Source organism: Sinocyclocheilus rhinocerous, unplaced genomic scaffold, assembly GCF_001515625.1.
Source record: "Sinocyclocheilus rhinocerous isolate Xijiao unplaced genomic scaffold, SAMN03320098_v1.1 scaffold222, whole genome shotgun sequence".
Taxonomy (NCBI): domain Eukaryota; kingdom Metazoa; phylum Chordata; class Actinopteri; order Cypriniformes; family Cyprinidae; genus Sinocyclocheilus; species Sinocyclocheilus rhinocerous.
In genome coordinates this window covers 1,352,659-1,375,759 of record NW_015625652.1, presented here as the reverse complement: position 1 = coordinate 1,375,759, position 23,101 = coordinate 1,352,659, and the positions used below count along the sequence as shown (strand labels likewise).

The 23,101-nt window shown below is 36.7% G+C and overlaps 2 protein-coding genes across 3 annotated transcripts in view; both read right to left on the bottom strand.

Annotated features, from left to right (window-relative positions):
- The window catches only part of calb1 (calbindin 1), a 19,810-nt gene extending 12,945 nt beyond the window's left edge, over positions 1 to 6,865 (bottom strand). The window contains exons 1-2 of one of the 2 annotated variants that reach the window (XM_016508820.1): positions 6,701 to 6,865; positions 6,329 to 6,405 (exon numbers count right to left, since the gene is read on the bottom strand). In XM_016508820.1, the coding sequence (XP_016364306.1) occupies positions 6,329 to 6,405; positions 6,701 to 6,779 (156 nt within the window). In that variant the 5' untranslated portion in view covers positions 6,780 to 6,865. Of the gene's footprint in view, positions 1 to 4,117; positions 4,195 to 4,489; positions 4,608 to 6,328; positions 6,406 to 6,700 lie in introns of those variants that run through there. The other variant, XM_016508815.1, reaches the window with a different exon arrangement.
- A 5,134-nt stretch (positions 6,866 to 11,999) lies between these two features.
- The window catches only part of LOC107705461 (purine nucleoside phosphorylase-like), a 13,215-nt gene continuing 2,113 nt past the window's right edge, over positions 12,000 to 23,101 (bottom strand). The window contains exons 2-6 of the mRNA XM_016508770.1: positions 22,231 to 22,403; positions 18,632 to 18,735; positions 13,668 to 13,843; positions 13,346 to 13,536; positions 12,000 to 12,615 (exon numbers count right to left, since the gene is read on the bottom strand). Of these exons, the coding sequence (XP_016364256.1) occupies positions 12,368 to 12,615; positions 13,346 to 13,536; positions 13,668 to 13,843; positions 18,632 to 18,735; positions 22,231 to 22,403 (892 nt within the window). The 3' untranslated portion in view covers positions 12,000 to 12,367. The remainder of the gene's footprint in view (positions 12,616 to 13,345; positions 13,537 to 13,667; positions 13,844 to 18,631; positions 18,736 to 22,230; positions 22,404 to 23,101) is intronic.

Below are 23,101 nucleotides of genomic sequence, written 5' to 3'. Positions count from 1 at the left end.
AAATGTGAAATCACTGTCAAATAAACATCTCAGACTCACCTTATTAATTATTAATATCTTTAACTTCAAACTCTAAAATATGTACAATACCAGTCAAAAGTTTTTGAACAGTAAGATTTTTTATGTTTTTTAAAGAAGTCTCTTCTGCTAACCAAGCCTGCATTTATTTGATCCAAAGTACAGCAAAAACAGTAAAAAAATTTTTTTTTAATATTTTTACTATTTAAAATAACGGTTTTCTATTTGAATGTATTTTAAAATGTAATTTATTCCTGTGATTTCAAAGCTGAATTTTTAGCATCATTACTCCAGTCCTTCATTCTAATATTCTGATTTGCTGCTCAAAAAACTATTATTATTATTATTATTATTATTATTATTGTTATTATGTTGAAAAAAACTGAGTCAAACTTTTTCAGGTTTCTTTGAATAGAAAGCTCAGAAGAACAGCATTTATCTGAAATAGAATCTTGTAACATTTTTGTAACATTATAAATGTCTTTATCATCACTTTTGATCAATTTAAAGCATCCTTGCTAAATAAAAGTATTAATTTCTATAATTTATTATTTATTCATTTATAATCTATTTCCCCCCCAAAAAATTATATAAATACTGACTCCAAGCGTTTGAATGGTATAGTGTATAATGTTACAAAGACGTTTTATTTCAGATAAATGCCGATCTTTGGATCTTTCTATTCATCAAAGAATCCTGAAAAAAATGTACTCAACTGTTTTAAATATTGATAATAATAATAATAATAATAAATGTTTCTTGAACAGCAAATCAGCATATTAGAATGATTTCTGAAGGATCATGTGGCACTGAAGACTGGAGTAATGCTGAGATTTTAGCTTTGATCACAGGAATAAATCACATTTTAAAAGCAGTTATTTTAGTAAAAATATTTCACAATATTACTGCTAAATAAATGCAGGCTTGGTGAGCAGAAGAGAATTCTTTAAAAAACATTAAAATGATCAATATATCACTGGTCTAGCCATAATTTATTCATGCTGCAATGCATGCTGGGAGCTGACAAACATTGAATAAATCAACATTGCTCCATATGAAACTGCTTGTTCAGACAACTCTGCTAAGCTAGTTGGGAAAACATGAATACTTTCCATACCCACTGTATATATATATATATATATATATACATAGAAATATTCCTCTAAATGTTTTCCCAACTAGCTTAGCAGAGTTGTCTGAACAAGCAGTTTCATATGGAGCAATGTTGATTTATTCAATGTTTGTCAGCTCCCAGCATGCATTGCAGCATGAATAAATTATGGCTAGCTCATATTATTACTCATTTGATGTTTGTCACCATTATTGAGGTTTATGCGTTGAGTTCCATGTACATCTATGAATACATTTTCAGTCTGCTTTATTTGAGAGTATTAGGTGAACAGAGCCGAACTACGGTAGGCACAGATTAGTACAAGATTAAATGAAACCTGGACACACACACACTATCTATAAGTCTTAAAGGCTGAATAAATTAAATTGTTATATGCAGAGGCCCATGAGAGACATTCAGGGTGCAGAAAAGCACAGCACAATATCATTAGAGGTGTGAAATGACCCAGTGACTGCTTTTCCTCAGTCCTGTCACAGTCCATCACCTCCTCTTTACGTCTAATAGGGCTGTAACTCAATGACATGGGAATCTCAATAAAGTACAGTCACTGGACATCACCTCGGGAACAACATGGAAGACAAGAAAGTCACTGTTTTACAATGTCAGACCAGCTGCACACCTGTATATTTGGATCTTGCAGGTAAAATATAAAATGGTGTGATTGTAGAGGTTAAATATCAGTGCTGGTAAACGTTTGTTTGTGTAAGAGTGTCATGGTTTACCTATTAGCCCCTGGTGATTGAAACTTTAACTACCAAACTGGTTCAAAAAGCCTATTTTATCATAATGGACATTTAGAATTAGCTGTGCATTCTATCAGACTTTGTTGCAGGCAACATATATTGGTAATATTTTATATTCTTATATTTTATATTTTCAGTGCACATCTTATTTTATTTTTATTTATTTTTTTGTAGTCATTAAAGAAGGCCTTTTCACTTTCTTGTTGTGCCATCAGCCAATCAACATTATCAATATGTTTTATTATTTTTAAGCAGTAGTGGTGGTAATTTTATTTTATTTTATTTTATTTTATTTTTTAGCCAGTTGAGAAGGCTTGTGCATATTCTTGGTGTTCCATCAGCCAATCAACATTATCAAAATGTTTTTATTTATATATTTTTTATTGATTGATTGATTGATTGATTGACTGCCTCAAAACCTTTCAGTTGTTCCCTTGACCAGACATTTTCAGTCCTTTTCTTCCAAGGGTCACCCGAGCAAATGCCACTGAGATGCAAATGCTTCCTAGAGGTATAATAATCTGATCCCATAAAGAGCAAGCCTTGAGACCTTGAGCATGATACTTAACCCAGGTTGGTCATGGAGAATCGCTAAATGGCTACTTACTCTGACCTTCATGATGGAACGACTCAAAACTTCACATTTGTAATGACATTCATTACAGTCATTCTGTTACCAATTATTCAGCATGTATTCAGTCATTCCCAGCCCTTATGAACGTTGTTTGCTTGGCAGTTTCAGCATGTGTATTTTCCAGACAAGAACAAGCCATCATTCGTACCAGTAATGAGTTTCTTCCAAGGTCATTCCACTACATCAAGTCTGCAGGCAATTCCCTTCAATGAGGCTTTGGTTCTTTCATATTTGTTTTCAACACACTGTGCATTGCTGTTCTTTATAGATAGCAGCATAACCAGCAGATTGCGACTACAGAGGACGGTAGAATTATTGTAAAACGAACGCAAATGAGGATTTATTCTCTATGAAGCAAATGAGGGGAGGAGCCAGCAGCAGATGTGCATGGACCCAGATGGGGAGACAGACTGACTCTAACGTGCTGACTGAGACAAACTGGGACAAAGTCTCTGTCCTCTATCAGAGCTTTAACAGGTCTGATAACATGCCACTCTATCATATGATAGGCTACAGCAAAGGCGGAATTCATCATCATTTATTATAAATGCAAGCCTGGAGACAAATGTGTAATACCACTAAAATCGCAATATCTTCTCAAAAGGTCACATAGATAAAGCATAATTTTACTGAACCAAAATTAGATCCATTTACAGTAGATGACCTGTGACCATGACCAACACCTCACACCCTCATCTAAGGAGATATTATTAGCAGATAGTCTTGTTGGGTTGCAGTGGTGCCTGATGCAAAATTATTTTTCAGTGTTAACAAAGTTATTGTTTTGTTTTGTTTTTTGAGCTTTCATTTTCATTAATTCTTCATTTTTTCCAAAATTGTTAATTTTATGAAACATTTGCTTTTTCAAACTCTACAACTAAAATATTTCGGGAAACTGAACTTTGCAATCTTCTTGCAATCTGCTACCATATCCTTACAATATCAAACAAAAATGGATCAGATTTAAAAAAAATAAAATTAGGCAAGATTTTTCCAGATTTAGGCAAAATTTAGACAAGTATGTTTATATATAATAAATGTATAATTTGTTTTATATTAATAATAATTATTATTATGCATTATGTAATAAATGTTATTTATTCTTATCATCTCATGTTGTTCAGTGTTCTAATAGCCAAATGAATTAATTGGCTTTCATTGTTCTTTTTTTTTTTTTTTTTTTACCACAAATTCAAAAGTTCACAGTTTATTACATGTGGACAGCATGAAATATGATAATACATGTCAAGTTTCATCATTTTCCAATGTCAAGGGAAATTTTATATTTGAAAAGAAAAGCATTTTGCACAATTTTTTTTCTCTAAAACAATACAGAAATTTTTTTTTTCTTTTGACAATGTTGTCATTTTCACGAAATGATTTTTTTTTTTTTGCTTGTTCCCCAATTATAGATTATGGATACTGTTCTTCTTCTTCTTCTTCTTATTATTATTATTATTATCATTATTATTATTATTATTATTATTATTATATTGCGTTATCAACACAATATCTTCTTGTAATGTTTCACATATGTGTTCTAGCCTGATGCTTATATGCGGCAGAAGACTGAAGAAAACTGTGACTTACCAGTCCTGCTTGTTTTCGAGCTTGTTGAAGTTCTTTGATAAAATTCTGCAACTCCTTCCCCTCGATATATCCATTACCTGAGAGCATTTACAACCCAAATCAATGACACAACACAGATGAGACGTGCTTTCATCAGTCAGCCAAAAAAGTATATTTCAAAGCCATCTCAAATGACTAACAATCTATCTCTTGTCACATTTTGACATCCTCACAGGTTAATGACTGTCTGTTCGGTAAGATACATTAGATAAATAATTTTAACCAAACTTTTGGAAACCAGTTGCAAAGCAGGTGCCAAGAATAATCCCAATTTTTTTCTTCCCCAAAAAATGTTTCAGTTCATGAAATCCACAAAATAAGGAAAGAAATTACCATCGTTGTCATAATGATGGAATATATCCAGGAACTGAGAGGCTGAGATCTCTACTCCTTGCAGGTAGGCGTTTGCCATGTTTTCTCCGTGTGTCAGGCGCTGATGCTGTGAGACCGATGCTGTGAGAATGGCTCTGTGATGTCTCCAGTATTTAAGTGAAGTTCCGCCCTCCCCTCAGATGATGGCAAGCGCCCAGCGCACCTCTGTCTCCGCGCGCCGCAGGTAGCATGTGAGACGCATTTAAATCAGGACTTCTTTCTGCGCGGATGTCACAGACTCCAGCCGAGCCTATTGACACTTATAAAACTCAAAATAGGAACTGTGGAACATTTGGCCACAAAAAAAACAAACAAAAAAAAAAAAATGCAATTTTACAATCTGACGTGCATGAAGTGCGCTTTATGGAAACAGTGACCCCTGCGCTCATAATGAATAAAAATGTGCGAATTATTCACTTACTTGCTTCGACTTCTTCTATTTGCTTTTTTTTGTTTGCTATTTTTATATTGTTATTTTTTCAGCAATATATTAATTTCAACAATGCTTTCTCTAACGTAGCCTAGACTATTAGTCAAGCTAGCCATCGCGCCTATTTTTTGCATGTTTCAAAATGACCAGAGTTAGGCTATGGCTATCCATGACATTTTCTAATGCAATCATTTTCGTGCGATACTACGATAAAGCATGATAGACCTGCACGTCACATATTTCAGAAAAGGTTTTGTGGTTTATTTAAAAAAAAAAAAAAAAAACGACGTCGACGTCAACAGATATCGTGCCTGACTGACACTTCCTTCATATTTTCACGCCGGCTAAAATCTAGAAAATGTTCAACAGTGCTTTAAAATGACGTTTTTTTTTTGTTTGTTTTTTTGCTCCCTGAAAGTCGTAAAGGTATCATATAATTCTCACACTAATCCTTGCTTTTTCTTGGACATTTATGTGCAATTTTGTCCGTATCTTGCAAATGGATTCCAAAAATTAAGGTGCAAAAAGAAAAGTGAACATATAGGTGGAAAATTGAGTCTAGATGTTTAGTTTACTGATGTAGTTTGGATGGCCTTGGAGGTTTGGTTCAGTGAGTTTACTATGCATTTTTTTCTTTGTGGTTGATGGTAACAGAGCTTGACCTCACTTTGGATATTTATGGAGTTAATTTTTGTTCAGAATCTACAAAGGTAAACTTGCAATTCCCAGACACAGGGCTTTATATGGAAAGCACCACTAATAGCTTGGCCTTCACAATTCAGAGACCTTATCATCCAGGAGTACAAACTTTTCTGTATGCTGTGTGTATGTGCTTTGTGTAAGAATTGATCCAATAACGCTGAACTTATGGAATTAATTTTCCTTTTGCCTCTACGGACATCATTCCCTAGTTCAGTTTTCTTGTTAGTTTTCTCTTGTTTACAGAACATTAATTCATAAAAATGAGCAATGACCCATGAGATAATTGCTCTCCATATGTTAATTAATGAGGCTCTGCCCAGACAATGACGGCTGGGTCTATGGTCCTCCGTCACGGCATCCTGCCTGGCAGGTAGGCAGGCAGACAGATAGATGGACAGTTCACCACACACAGCCACCCTCATGCAATTAGAAACTTCCCTGGTAGTCTGGCAGAGCGAGTAAAATTAGCTTAAATTAGACTGCATGGTGCTAATGGTGCATCCAGATGTTATCACAACACAACATTGGAGTTTCTTAGCACTTGATGTGGCATATGTTTGTGGTGTCGGGAGGGCACTATTTGTTGTATAGACACACAGATGGGTTGGCTGACAGTTGTAGTGTGAACCGAGGCCATTATGAAACACTCCTGCAGAGTATTGTCTTACCAGTCCTGCTTGTTTTCGAGCTTGTTGAAGTTCTTTGATAAAATTCTGCAACTCCTTCCCCTCGATATATCCATTACCTGAGAGCATTTACAACCCAAATCAATGACACAACACAGATGAGACGTGCTTTCATCAGTCAGCCAAAAAAGTATATTTCAAAGCCATCTCAAATGACTAACAATCTATCTCTTGTCACATTTTGACATCCTCACAGGTTAATGACTGTCTGTTCGGTAAGATACATTAGATAAATAATTTTAACCAAACTTTTGGAAACCAGTTGCAAAGCAGGTGCCAAGAATAATCCCAATTTTTTTCTTCCCCAAAAAATGTTTCAGTTCATGAAATCCACAAAATAAGGAAAGAAATTACCATCGTTGTCATAATGATGGAATATATCCAGGAACTGAGAGGCTGAGATCTCTACTCCTTGCAGGTAGGCGTTTGCCATGTTTTCTCCGTGTGTCAGGCGCTGATGCTGTGAGACCGATGCTGTGAGAATGGCACTGTGATGTCTCCAGTATTTAAGTGAAGTTCCGCCCTCCCCTCAGATGATGGCAAGCGCCCAGCGCACCTCTGTCTCCGCGCGCCGCAGGTAGCATGTGAGACGCATTTAAATCAGGACTTCTTTCTGCGCGGATGTCACAGACTCCAGCCGAGCCTATTGACACTTATAAAACTCAAAATAGGAACTGTGGAACATTTGGCCACAAAAAAAACAAACAAAAAAAAAAAAATGCAATTTTACAATCTGACGTGCATGAAGTGCGCTTTATGGAAACAGTGACCCCTGCGCTCATAATGAATAAAAATGTGCGAATTATTCACTTACTTGCTTCGACTTCTTCTATTTGCTTTTTTTTGTTTGCTATTTTTATATTGTTATTTTTTCAGCAATATATTAATTTCAACAATGCTTTCTCTAACGTAGCCTAGACTATTAGTCAAGCTAGCCATCGCGCCTATTTTTTGCATGTTTCAAAATGACCAGAGTTAGGCTATGGCTATCCATGACATTTTCTAATGCAATCATTTTCGTGCGATACTACGATAAAGCATGATAGACCTGCACGTCACATATTTCAGAAAAGGTTTTGTGGTTTATTTAAAAAAAAAAAAAAAAAACGACGTCGACGTCAACAGATATCGTGCCTGACTGACACTTCCTTCATATTTTCACGCCGGCTAAAATCTAGAAAATGTTCAACAGTGCTTTAAAATGACGTTTTTTTTTTGTTTGTTTTTTTGCTCCCTGAAAGTCGTAAAGGTATCATATAATTCTCACACTAATCCTTGCTTTTTCTTGGACATTTATGTGCAATTTTGTCCGTATCTTGCAAATGGATTCCAAAAATTAAGGTGCAAAAAGAAAAGTGAACATATAGGTGGAAAATTGAGTCTAGATGTTTAGTTTACTGATGTAGTTTGGATGGCCTTGGAGGTTTGGTTCAGTGAGTTTACTATGCATTTTTTTCTTTGTGGTTGATGGTAACAGAGCTTGACCTCACTTTGGATATTTATGGAGTTAATTTTTGTTCAGAATCTACAAAGGTAAACTTGCAATTCCCAGACACAGGGCTTTATATGGAAAGCACCACTAATAGCTTGGCCTTCACAATTCAGAGACCTTATCATCCAGGAGTACAAACTTTTCTGTATGCTGTGTGTATGTGCTTTGTGTAAGAATTGATCCAATAACGCTGAACTTATGGAATTAATTTTCCTTTTGCCTCTACGGACATCATTCCCTAGTTCAGTTTTCTTGTTAGTTTTCTCTTGTTTACAGAACATTAATTCATAAAAATGAGCAATGACCCATGAGATAATTGCTCTCCATATGTTAATTAATGAGGCTCTGCCCAGACAATGACGGCTGGGTCTATGGTCCTCCGTCACGGCATCCTGCCTGGCAGGTAGGCAGGCAGACAGATAGATGGACAGTTCACCACACACAGCCACCCTCATGCAATTAGAAACTTCCCTGGTAGTCTGGCAGAGCGAGTAAAATTAGCTTAAATTAGACTGCATGGTGCTAATGGTGCATCCAGATGTTATCACAACACAACATTGGAGTTTCTTAGCACTTGATGTGGCATATGTTTGTGGTGTCGGGAGGGCACTATTTGTTGTATAGACACACAGATGGGTTGGCTGACAGTTGTAGTGTGAACCGAGGCCATTATGAAACACTCCTGCAGAGTATTGTTGTGAGGAGCTTGCATCACACCTTAGCAAGTAAACAGTGGCACCTGCACATTTAAACAACTCATCTACACTTCCGATGCTGAGATACACACCATACGATACCTGCAATCAGAGTTAGAGTAATTGTAAACTGATTTCAGAATTTCAGCTTCACTATGCCATAGCTACTGTTGTACTATATATATATATAAACAGTATCATATGAGAAAGAGTGCAATATGGTAAATCAGCACGGCTGTGGCTTGTGCATATAGGCACAAGGCCACAGGTAATCACAGATGTGCTGATATAGATCCATATCTTAATCCTGCTTGTGTGATAATAATTCAAGTACATTTTTTTGTGGTCTGCGTAACTTATATAGAAGCACATCTTGAAAACCCTGCTCATAAAAAGATGCCTCAGTGTATGTTATTCATGGAAGAACAATTTGTCCATTAAGCAGATCACTGTTGAGCAACCAGTGGGAAATGGGGAACCATTTTTGTTATTATTTTTTGTCTTGATCACTCATACGCCGATTTTAAATGATCTCTTACTTGCAAATTTGACGTTGTTTTTTCATAATAGAAATGTCTTCACTAAAATAATTGTGATATGAAAAATATTTTCCAATAATTAGCATCTCACTCAGCCATTTACAAAGTAATTCAACTTTGCTCCCAAGTTAATTGCCAGCTATTTTTAGGAAGTCTGATTGCAGCCAGTCTCAGCCTGGATTTACGACAGTAAGAAAGTACTTTTTGTCCCTCAGATCCTGAAGATGCAGCAAATAGCCTAGTGCGCTATCAAATCTGTGACAGCTGAGGTCTATCAGCAACCACACAGACATTTTGTCCTGGGTATTGTGGAGCACCTTCTAACTGTGGTGGCATTTGTGGGGAAATAGCAAGTCTGGATTTCTCTGATTATACCACAATAAGCAGTTTCGTCCTTGCTAATGTATGTGGAGCTTAAATGGTCGAAGTTCAGCCTTATGTTCAGTGAGAGATTTAACAGTCTGAAAAGAGTTTTAAGATCTGCCTTTCTAGCAGAACTTTCAAAGACCTAAAGACTGTTCAGAAGGGACTAGTATTTCATGCTGACTCCAAAAAACAGGAATGCGAATATCTGCATTTAAATGAATTTGGGCCAGGCGAACTTTTGATTTCTGTACTTGACATTCAAAGAAAATGAAAGAAGGTTATGCCCGCAACACCAACACAGTCAAAGCTTCGATTAAGTAAAAATCCATTTTATTGATAAGAATACTCATTATAAGATGGTGCTAATTAGAAGAATGATTTTTTGACCCAAAGAGTTACATCTTAGAAGAGCAAAAATGAAAGTTTTTGTCAGTTTAAGGGTCATTCAAAATATTTTGCCCCAAGCTGGTATTTTTATGGACACTAGCTTATAAATACATAGAAAAAATCAGCACCTGCATATCCTAAACCACTCATCTACACCGCATATATTGAGATACCATATAATAAGAATGAGAGTTGCTGTTTTATTGGAAATTGATTTAAAACATTCATGGTTCATGATGCATTGAAAATTAATCTATGTCCATACGCTCATGATAACAGAAAACTCAATGGTGCAATAACAAAAGGGGATACGAATTATGAGAAAATGCTAAATACTTAATTAAAGGGGTTATGAACAGTCTTTATTATTTTTTACTGTTCTCTGAGGTCTCCTTATAATGTTAGATTTTTACATAAAAAAACATCATAATTTAGAAGTAATATTTTCTGTCCTGTTTTGACACCCTCAACAGAATGCTCAGTTTGAATAGGCGTGGCTGATTGTAGGCTCAGAAGTAAACACCGACTGCTATGATTGGCTAAAAGTTGTGTATGTTTAACAGCCTACATCCTTCATAGATAGACAGCCCTTAGGGGGGTGCAACTGGTGTGGTCGCACCGGGCCCCGCGCTTGAGGGGGCCCCGCGGCGAACGGACCGAGGGGGAATACCCCCACCCACCCCTGGAACGTGATCGCGAACGGACCGAGAGGGGCCCCGCACCCTACCTCACACCAGGCCCCGCATCAGCTAAGGACGGCTCTGATAGACGCTGCTGTGATTTAGGTAAAAAATGAATAAATACTCCGTAAATATCAAACGATCTGTAATAACAGACAAAGCAATAGTGACCACATAATAAAAACAGTCTTTCTGAAAATCCCACGTCGAATTGTTCCTTGTTTGTAAATGAATCCGCGGTTAAAATGAAGTGAACAAAGGACCAAGTTCTTACAGACGTAGTCTGGAACTTCATTAAAAATAAAGTTCAACCACTTTTTAATGTTGGGATCAGAAGGAAGGCAATGCAAAGACTGTTTTTCCAACACACAACTTGGCACTGCACAGCGTCTTGTATTCAGAACGATTTTAACGTTTGGTTTTTATTTACACTACATGTGCAAATCTGTGGGCAGGGCTAAACAGGCAGCGATGTAGAAGCAGGATAAGACTGTATGAGAAGCAGGCTTTGATCTTTTAGGTGGAGGCGGTGTTTAGCCACACTATTACATCATTCCACAACCTTTTGTTTTGGCAGACTGCTTTCAATATAAGCTGTTAGATTAGATAGTTTAGATTAACGAGAAAGTTTTGAGTTCTTAAATTTACAGGAAATTACCTCTTTTATGTGTCAAAATATCAAGGGAATTTTGGTTTCAGTTCATGACCCCTTAAAGTCGTGAAAACTTTTGGAATGAATACTGGAATGGATAATTTACTCATCATCAGGCTTTTACAAATATGTATGACCTTCTTCTGTAGAACACACACACAAAAAATTATTATTTATTTTTAATCCATGATACGAAAGTAAAAGGGGTCCAGTGTTGTTTTGGACACCAATGACTTTCATTGTATGGACCAAAAACAGTTGAAACATTCTTCAAAATATCATCTTTCGTGTTCTGCAGAATAAAAGAATATTGAATATCAAATATTTATTTTATAAATAGGTATAGGTTTAGTTACTGCATCTAGCAGTAGGGGCAAACTGCTGACGCTAAACAGCTAAATATTGTTACATGGGGCGTAATACATTTGTTGATCTTGTCACATACACAAAATGTATCACCGCTAGCTATTTTTTGCAGTGCCTTTTTAAAAATATACAGAAAAACAGATGATGTCCTGGCATAAAATTATCAGTACCTTTTCTGTTATTCTGTTATACAGCATACAGACACTTTCTTTAAGTCTGGCCTTCCTACAAAAGCAAAAAAGCATGCTGCTAACAACACCAAGATTATGGGTTTGCTTTCCAGGAAAAGCAAGAACTGATAAACAAAGGTGTACTTTGAATAAGGTGTAAGTCACTTTGGATAAAATGGATAAAAGTATAGATGTACAGTAAATGTAAACCTTAAAACACAATACAATGCCTAATTCAAAACACCTGTGAAAATTAAATATAGAAAATTTCTTTATATTAACACAGTACATTTCTTATAGTGTAGATTAAGCACCCTATGGTACGTTATATTATTTATAATAATAATTTTTTTTGGCTTTTAAATGCATGTTCCATCTGAGCAGTCAAATGTTTTATTACATCATTTCAACTGAGGGAGATTTATTTACATTGTACATTTTGGTTATTTTCATATTTCCTTTTTTAGTCAGGGAAATACAACAGTGTAACAACACAACAATCACATTCTGAAGATCAAATACATCCTCCACAAAGGCACAGTAACATCTGACATTGGAAATTTTCATCCAACCAGATAAAAAAGGCTAACCGTAACAGGGAGCCTTCAAGATCTGTAGTACTATAGATTCACATGACTTTCACAGTGCCCTCAATTCAGCTGGTTTGATTGACCCTACACAGCATTTGAGTAGATGCAGTTGCTGTTGTTGATGGTCTCCACTTGATGAGAGCGAGCAATGAAGGTTACGAGCACATTCTGGAGCATCTCAGCTCTCATCTTGCTGATCTGCAGCACCTCCTCGTGATTCACCTTCTCCTCACGGCTGTAGTCCAGAGAAACCTTGTTGGTGATGAGCGAGAGACCAAGGACCCGCAGTCCACAATGCTTGGCTACCGTCACCTCAGGAACCGTGCTCATGCCTGAGAGGGCAGCAGGAGGAAAAGAGAAACAGAGAGAGACTCTTAATTAAATGGCAGTCATCTCTGTTGTGGCACAGTAGGTGATTCATTAATAAAGCAGACCGGGTCTGGGTCTCACTTAATACTTAATGAGGACTATTGGGGTCTTGTTGGATACACAGGAAGAAGAACTCACACAGGAACTAGGAACTGACCGGTCTAGCCAGGGGAGCCCACTTAGCACATACCCCACGGTGCTGCCGTTTGGTAATCGGAGCCCAATTCTCTAAGACATCATTCAGCTCATCAGAGGAGCAGCGGTGAGTATAGTTTATGCCAATCATATGGTCAAGAGAGTTATTCAGATCACTGATTAAACTAATCACATTGATTAAAGTGGGCCACTTTGGCCCTTTGGGTGGGCCTAATCTCCATCAGTTAACATGGCAGGTCCCCTCTGCTAATATTATGAACCAGTTATAATTTTCATGAAAGACAGATTAAAGGACAGGCACTATACACAAAAGAACCACTCAAACTCCTCGGAGAGAGGACATTGATGCAGCAATGAGGAACTAAGTTTCAGTGATTTTTATTACTATTTATGTTCCTAAAAAGTACTTTAACTTATTTATTTCAGTTAATTGTCGAGACACATTGTCTAATGTTTAGTAAAACATTAGTTTTAGATAAGACAGATACAAAAGACAAAATTGTCTTTTTTCCCCTTGTGTATTGTGATAGTCCATACCAACACAGTCGCTTCCCAAGATGTGCAGCATGCGTGCCTCAGCGATGGTCTCAAAGTTGGGTCCACTAACCATACAGTAGACCCCCTCATGCACAAAATTAGAGTAGCCCAGCTCAGCAGTGATGTCCAAAACTAGTTTCCTCAGGTCTTTGCTGTAAGCATCAGACATGCAAGGAAACCGGATCCCAAATCTGAGGAAGAGATGAAAGAAAACGCACCATCTTTTCCATTAAATGGAAAACAGTTCTGTAAAATAATATCCAATACCTCCTCCCTCTCTTTTACACTTTATTCTGTCTTTTTCTCTCCCTTATCTGAGTACCGTTCATCATTGGGTCCGCACAGTGGGTGCTGCCCAGCAAACCCTGGCAAGTTAATATGGTCCTTAATGACCATGATGTCTCCCACTTTGAAATCCTGACAAAGACCTCCAGAGGCATTTGTTACGGCAATGGTCTCCACACCCATCAGCTTGAAGATCCGCACGGGGAACGCGACCTGCAAAAATTCCCACAGAAAATACAAGCTGTTACTCACAGCAGGGAACCTCTCTGACTAAACGGTCAAATATATCATTTTCACTTTTAACTTATTAAATTAATGAGTCATTGCCTCTCAGGTTCAGACGTATTTAATGGAATATATGGAAGTCAGAGATGTAAAAATAGCATGTGGTATGTGTGTTTTTTGCATCTTCTCAAGTTTGGATACGAAAATAATCGAAATTTCAGAAATAAAGCAAACAAATATAAGAAAACAGGAGACCAACACAGGGCCATTTCTAGGCACAGGCGAACTAGGCGGTCGCCTGGGGCACCACCATCTGGAGAGGGCACCAAAGAGTGGCCCAACACCCTTGCTAAAAGGAAAGTTCACCCAAAATTGAAAATTGTCATAATTTACTCATTCTTAAGTTCTTCCAAACTCGTATGAGTTTCTTTGTTCTGCTAAGGACAAAAGAAGATATTTTGAATGTTGTTAACCAAAAAATTGACGGTAGCCATTGACTTCCATAGTATGGAAAAAAATTACTATGGAAGTCAGTAGCAACTGTTTGGTTATCGACATTCTTCCAAATATCTTCAGGGTGAGTAAATGATGACAGAATTTTCATTTTTGGGTAAACTGTCCCTTTAACATTAACATAATGAGACTGTATTTTCACATATAATTTGCATAATGTTATCAGGAAGACAGTGATTAGAAATACAAAAATTTAGTGTACATTTAAATTACATAAGTTTTAAATGAATGACAGCTTCAGCAAAATAACCCATGTTATGATTTCCATGACCAAAGTTTTGCTATATATATATATTTTTTTAATTGTCCAGGAATATTTTGAATAATTGTGTCATTGTTCATTAACATACTGGAAATATTAAAAACAAAATCTTGATTTCGTTCATTTAATAAAATGAAGATCTGCCAGATTCAAAATTTTACAAAAAGACAATTATATATAAATATATGTTTATGTTTTATAAATTAATTTATTAATTTAATTTATTTATTTATTTATTTAATGCCAACAGGGATCTCACCTAGGGTGCCAAAATGGTCTTAAACGGCCCTGGACCAACATTTATTTATATGTTTATACATTTGTTTGTAATCAAATTATTATTTTTATTTTTTTACATTTACATTGCATTGGAAAGGGGCCTCATTTCATTTCAGAAGACTGTGTGAATATGACAACATCTACAAGCCTAAATGTGCAATGGTATTCCACAGTGCCTCACAGTTTTAGGCTAGTATTAAATAAGCTTTAGTGATTCTAAATGGGATAAATATAGGATTGTAAAGCAGGGAGCCATTAAGGGAGGTGTCAGTGCGAGCAGGAGAAGAATAATGAACTTGCGGGCTCAGTATAGCACAGCTCAATAGGGATGTCACAGTCTGTCAGCCTGCTCTCCAGCTGATGAACCAGGGTGGACGTGCGGGGCTGCCACAAGCAACACAGCCATTACAGATATACACAGAAGGGACAATGAGGTGGACCGGCATTCTCAGGAAATACGCCCCAATTTGGTACCCTCAAAATCAGGGGTCACCAAATTCGGTCCTGGAGGACCGGTGTCCTGCAGAGTTTAGTTCCAACCCTAATCAAACACAACTGAACCAGCTAATCAAGGTCTAAGGCATACTTGAAACCTCCAGGCAGGTGTGTTGAGGCAAGTTAGAGCTAAACTCTGCAGGACCAAGTTTGGTGACCGCTGCTCTAAATCAAAGCTGACTTCTTTGTGGATTGTAAACTCTCAGAGATCAGATCACTTCATTTTTGAGTCTTTAACTCTCCTGAGAGAATTGGTCTATAGGTGCTGCATTATAGGTCTATAGATGGTCCATTGATTACCCGTCACCGGCAGCTTGATTAATGTGCACTATTATGGAGTAATGAGAATATGTCTTTAAGAAAATCTTGTATGTCTTGGCACTGTATGAATTGGCATATATTTCAGTTTTGTATTGAATCATATCTTAAAGCTTCTGTTAAGGAAATTATAATCAGTTACAGTGTATAAAACCATCAGTCTAAGATGAACACTGCAACAACATTATAGTAAGAGATTTGAAAATGCTGGTTACATTTACTGATGAGAAGATTTAGGAAATATCAGACAGCTTAAAGGGCATTAACAACCTGTAGGAATATACAATGTATGACAAAGCAGACAGGAGAGTAGATTAACGTCGGTGGTCTTTAAAGCATGAAATAATCATGAATGAACATCAGAAGGTATCTTGTTTCAACCGCAAAAAGATGTCAATACACCATTTTTTTACGTTAACAATCTGGGGTCTGAGGGTGTTTTGGGGGCCTGGAGAAGTTTTGACATGCCCTGACATTTGTGCTTTTTTCAGTTGCTCAAGTCTGATAACACTGTAATCAGCACAATCTGGGCTACAATAATATGTGAGCAGCATGTATGTCTTTCCGCGGCTAAAACAAGATACCTTCTGATGTTCATTCATGATTATTTCACGCTATAACTAGTAAAGAGGAAGAGATGATCGGTTCACGTGCCGTTAAAATATGCCTGTCTATCTAACCCATGTTTACATAGAAAAACAATGCAAAAGCAGCAGAGTGGAATGCAAAAATGCAATTTGTGTAAACGCCCTCTTTTCAGTTTAAACAAGCCCTCTAAATGCATCTGAACACCATAAAGCTGTTTTACTTGCTGCAGAGAAACAGAGGTCAGTGAAGGGCTAAACAAGCTCGACTGTCCAATCCACTGCACATCTCTCCATAACAAAGAGATCACTTAAACAAGCTATAATAACTGTTTGTGTTACCAAGGGCAAACGTGAAAGCATGTTTAAATCCTAAACCATAAATGAAATGAGTGGGGTGCACTTTTAGGGCACAATGAGTTGGCACAGATTTGCACAGTGACTCATAGATATTCAGCTAAAGGGAAATGAACAGTGGACTGAAGGTGCATTTACAAACCAGCTGTCACAGTTTGACAAAGGATTTAATAACCAGATTGGTTGAGCTACTGCTTATTATATGAGGAGCTTCAACATTTCTGTACCCCCCCCAAAAAAAAAACCTCTCTCGTTTAATTTTATGTCCCAATTTGCATACTTATATTATGCACTAATTGAGCTGTTTACAACTAATTGATACATTAGAGGAAGACAACGCATGAGTCATAAAATGTAATCTGCATATCTTGCATTAGCATCAGTGTTGTTATAGGTAACTAAAACCAAAATTATTAAAATCCTTCTCAGCAATTGAAATAAAGCTGACATAAAATATAAATAGTAGATGAAAAAAAAAGTCAACAAATGAAAATTTGAAATGTTTTCTTGGCAACTAGCTACAATAATTATGTACTAAAATTACTAACAATAAATAAAGCTAAAAAAAATTAAATGACAAAAGCACATAACAAAATTGCTAAAGACTGAATTAAAACTGAAAATATGAATTATGAAATTATAGCTAATTTAAAATATGAATAAACCTATAAACAATACTAAAATGCATATTATTATTAGCATCAAGCTAAATTCAAACCTTTCAATACATTTACTTTTAGATTCACAGTTTAAAAAATGCTTTGGCAAGTTCATCCACACAATCCTTTTCTTTTTTATGCAAAAAGTGAATGAAAAATATGTACCTGGCAGACAAATGTTAGTACGTCGCGCTAGCAATGCTAATGTCATGGGTGAAAATATACCAAAAAAATACTATTTACAACATTTGCCTGATAAGATCTGAGAATCACCAACATCCGATTTAAAACGAGTACCATGCAAATTGGGATGCAGTGTTAGTGTGTTTTATGTGCCACAGCCATTAAGACATTAAATACAAAAAAAGTGTTTTGAAAGACTGGAGTTTGCTAATACAGGGTGCTGATGGATTTAATGCCCTAGCAGCGCATTAAGAGTGAAAAGCTCTTGGCTGGCTATAGAGGGCACGGTGGCCATGACAACTGATTGTAATGCATTGTGTCATGTTGTCAGGGCTGCAATTACAGTGACAGTCCCACCCCAGGGCAAGAGGTTGTAGATTCTCTCTGTAATTTAGTAAAAAGTGGCTCTCCAGCCCCATGTGCAACACATAAATTATTCCCCTGGACAGACTTTGATGGAGAGAAAGCAGAAAGCTCAAATCATTCATGCTGTTTAGTTGAACTCTGGGATAAATTAACATGGAAAACTTGTAAATTAACTAAGACTTTCAACCGATTTGAAAATTTATTCACAATGAATATCACAAGTTAATATGTTAATGCATGCAGTTCAATTTTTAAAGGAAAACAAATGATTTTCTCTCCTGAAAATAAGGATCACGGTCACAACGGACTACAAGTGCAAACTGAACAATGTCAATGAACTGCTTTGAAATAAGAAATGACAGCAGCAGCGAGCAGTTTGTTTCTCCTCCGCACCTGCATTCTCAGCATTCAGCCTCTGTATTCATGCGGTGTGGCTCCTGATTGTGACAGATAAAGTTAATGGCCCATACAGGAGGTAACAGCTTCTTTCTGTTTTTACAAATAGGAGCTGTTTACAACAAGTTCACTTGTCCTTGAGGTGATGCTAAGAGACACCAAGGCCACTGCTTGAAGCACATGCTACAATACTTTATGAGACATTGATGCCAAAAATGGGGTTTGTGAAATAGCTTTTACTTCAAGCACAGAAGCCACTGAGTTTGTAAGTATTATAAATGGATGCATCTAAGAAGCCTGTCGAAAGGCAAGATGAAGTTGGTAATACCTGCAACAGAGACATCAAACCATTTTTTGAGCTCACCTTACACAATGAGTAACCCTCGTAGAGATGGAACCTTCCTTGCATAAAGACACACGACTTGCCTTTGATTTGACCAAACACCAGGCATCCTTCATGACCTGGAACTATGTGTAAAAAGACAAACATATAAGTAAAAAACATATACAAATTTTTATATTCTATATAAAACATATGATTCATAAAGTTTTCGGTCTTTTATATATTTTAAAATATAAATATTACATAACATATTGCAGTTATACAATATTTATATAACATATAAAAATTGTAATTGCAGTTTAATTGCGGGATTAAATCCTAAAATACAACCTTGAGGTGAGAATTTCATGAGAGTAACATGACAAACTCATCAACGCAGTGTGATAAAGCAGTTTGATGATAAAATGCAGTTGGGCTTAAAGGGGTCATATGATGCTTTTTTAAAGATCATTATTTTGTGTATTTGGTGTAACAGAATATGTTGACATGCTTTAATGTTAAAAAAACATTTCTTTGCGTGCACATTTGGGCGCATTATGCAACTATTTCCACATAGTGAGGTAGATATGTGAATATCTCTTTGGTTTTGAGACTTTAGTGTTTGCAACTTCAGGGATCTTATCTATGCACAATCAGTTTGTAACACTCCAAAGAGAAAGGAAAACTTTAAATCGCATCATATGACCCCTTTAAAGATTCCTAAATGCATCTACTTTCGTAAGGCCAAATAAAGTGCTTTTGCTTTCGCACTTAAACACACAGCGTCTCCCTGACATGGCTGTTTCAACACTAACTGCGGTTACTGAAACCATGCCTTCTTTCTTTGCGTGCACATTTGGGCGGCATTATGCTAATATTTCCACATAGTGAGGTAGATATGTGGGGGCGTGTTAGAACGAGCCGTTTTAGGGGGGCGTGGCAGAGTCTTAACTTTGATAAAGAATATCTCTTTGGTTTTGAGACTTTAGTCTTTGCAACTTCAGGGATCTTATCTATGCACAATCAGCTTGTAACACTCCAAAATGAAAGGAAAACTTGAAATCGCATCATATGACCCCTTTAAAAGCTGCAGTTGTGCTCATAAGTTTACATACCCCTTGCAGAATAAGCAAAATGTCAATTTTTTTACAAAATAAGAAGGATCATGAAAATTGCATGTTATTTTTTATTTAGTACTGTCCTGAATAAGCTTAATTTTTAGTAGTACTGTTTTAAAAGGTGAAAACATTTACTGATGCTCAGTAAAGTGAGTCCCTCAACTGTCCCTCAATTAATCTCTAAATCACAGTCACTGTTGGAAAGGAGTCAATATGCAGAAGATGCTGGAAAACCTGAGAATGTGCAGGAGCTGTAGGATTTTTTAAAATCCTACAGGCAGTTAAATTTTTCAGTTATGGAACTTGACAGTCATGGATCATCCAGGAAATGACACACACACACAGTATTAAGATTCAAGGGAATGTAAACTTTTGAACGGGATCATTTTTATAAATTCAGTTATTATTTATAACTGAATAAAAAATAACATGCTATTTTCATGATCCCTCTTATTTTGTTAAAATTATTAACATTTTGCATATTCTGCAGGGGGTTTGTAATCTTATGAGCACAACTGTATCTTTAACTGATTAAAAACCTCCTGCTGTAAAGCATTTACTCTTTGCTCTCTTCCTAATATATTGCATCTACCTAAGGGGTTATTCATCTAATAACCTCTCTATAATGAACATATAGAGGGTCAGATGCTGCTATTGATAACAGAAGCTAACAAATCCTTTTCTACAATATAAAGTTAACTGACTAATGACTATTCCCGAGGCTCAGAGATCCTGCTGGCTTGGCTGTATTTGGAAGTTCATCGATTTGCCTTTGCATGCTCATTCAACATTGGAAAAGTTGATATCTGCTGCTTAGGGATGACTGCTGATGTCATCAAGGATGGCATTAGTGAGACTGATTATGTCATTAGTGTACGAACAGGTGGAGCAAACATTGTTTTTTAAAATTATGAGCAAGGAGGCTGCAGTTTGTTTGTGGCTTCAGGAACTTACTTTGATATAGGAACAAGCCGACTGAGCCAAGTGAATGGGAGCTTATGTAAATGTAACCTTGAATTTTGGCTGATGAGATGTGTTTGGCCCTAAAACCTGCAGCGTAATGAGGTTCTGCTGGAATAATAGCTCTGTTTTTCCAGGGGCCGATTCCTCTTTTCTTGCATGAGCGTTGATGAATGACTCTGAGGGGAAAAAAACTCACTCAGATAGGGGGGCTATTTCACTCACCCTGAAATGTATTTCCTGCAACATTGTAAAAATGAATGAGCAAATGAACGTTTCGGTGCATGCCGCCTGATCAGATTGTCATGCAATTTGGCAAAATGACTGTAATGAGAAAAGTTTTGAGAGAAATTTAGTTATGCTTAAAAATTCCTTATTATCTAAATTTGTTTTAATGAACAATAAGTGAAGTGCATATTTTGCAAAGTTAAACCTTAAACCTTACTGAGTTTAGTTTGATTGTGTATATACCTATATATACAGCTAAACTAAATAGATGTATAATTTGTTGTTAGACACTTTTTACATCCATCTATATGGTGTAGTGACACTAAAGTGATGTGAAATTTGATTTTGATTTGACACTTGGTGATTTATATGACTGATGCAATAGGCAATGCGAAGAATTTGTTATTTAAAAAATGAGCACAGAGCATCCATAATTCTCATTATTCAAACTGTCAGTCATTCTTCTGTTGATCTCTGTAAACCAGCGCATTTAAATTATGAAGTGGATTAGAGAAAGAATGACAACACAAATGGATTCTAAGACCCTTATTATACTTTCCCTTAATTACAAGGGCTCTTATTCTTCAGCCATAATTCAAGTACTCACACTCACACACACACACGCACACACACACACACACACACACCTGCTACAGGTAGTGCAGATATCATGTGATGCATCTGAACGCTTCTCAAGATTATTCACCTTGCCATTTAAATATTTAAACCTGTCCAAGATATCATAGTATGAACTCCCTGTGGCAGATATTAGGGGCTATTTTTGCTCCAGTCATGATATTTTATTCATAGGCAGTAGTTATTCATTTTGTAGCTCATATTACCAGGAGCTGGGCATAATTTGTTAACCATACAATACAATGAGGGACAGAATGAAAAGCTCTGTGCCTCTGTTCAGTTTCGCTCCCTGCATTAGCAACAACTCCCGTATCTGTCTAGTGGCTTTTTTATAGACTCAACATGCTGACTGAAATACACGCTGTGTAAATTAACAAAAGAACATCCACCGACTCTATCCTTTGCTTTATTACTGCATATGCCAAATCATATGTTTTGTTACAGAAACATAATGTTTCTGTAGTTTGTTTCAACAACTCCTCAATTGTCCTCAGTGTGAGAAGATGGATCTCAAAATAATACAGTCACTGTTGGAAAGGGGTCAATATGCAAAAGATACTGGAAAACCTGAGAATGTGCAGGAGCTGGAGGATTTTTCTGAAGAGCAGCAGGCAGTTAAGCTGTTAATTAAGAAAGAAAGAAAGAAAGAAAGAACTCTTCCTTCAGTTCAGCTCTGATATGCTTCCATGAATCCGGTACCTGTGCTCACTGGGAAATTGGGAATGTCCTCATAGCGGAAGGTCTGTTTATTTGAGACACTGTCTGCGAGAAGTCCCAGTCCAGAGCCGCACACGATAGCTATCTTTGGCCTGTGTCTCGTCCTGCTCAGCAGCCATTCTGTAGTCAGTTTGCAGTCATCAAAGGAGCAGCAGCTGAGTCAGGAGAAAGAAAGAATGATGGCCAGATGCATTAGAACAGGTCACATTGATAACTGCTCAAATTGTGTCAGATAAGATGCTAAGTGGAAAAACACAAGCTTCTTATTATTAGTCAATGCTTACAATGAGAAACATGATGATCTTTCAAATTGCAAATTCGACATCATTTGAATAAATTGAAAGCATCAAGATAATTAATTAACAACTGGTTTAGTTTTAAATGTCAAAACCAACATTGTATATTCATATTATATTTAATTTGTGCAATGCCAAACCTTTTGAAAACATTAAAGGTCCCATATTGTCAAAACTGAAATGTCCTGGATTTTTTCATGATAACTGAGGTCTAGGGGCTATTTAACTACCATATAAGTTTCAAAACAGTCAGTCCACAGTAAAATGCACACAGCCTGCATAAAGTAGCTGTGATTTTTCACGAACCGTTGTGACTTCCGTAAAAAGTTGACTCAGAACTACACAGTCACCGCCTTCAGTCACCACCCCGAGCACCGCCCACAGTCCCACTCTCCCTTTGCCAAACCCCCAGACAACATCGTGTACATGCTATTGCTGAGCAACAACAACATGGAAACATGTCGAAAAGGTTAACTTTAACCACGAAACCAGATCGGCCGACCTGTAACGTTACACTCTCACTCAAAGGATGGACGATCTGACAGGATTGTTACTAT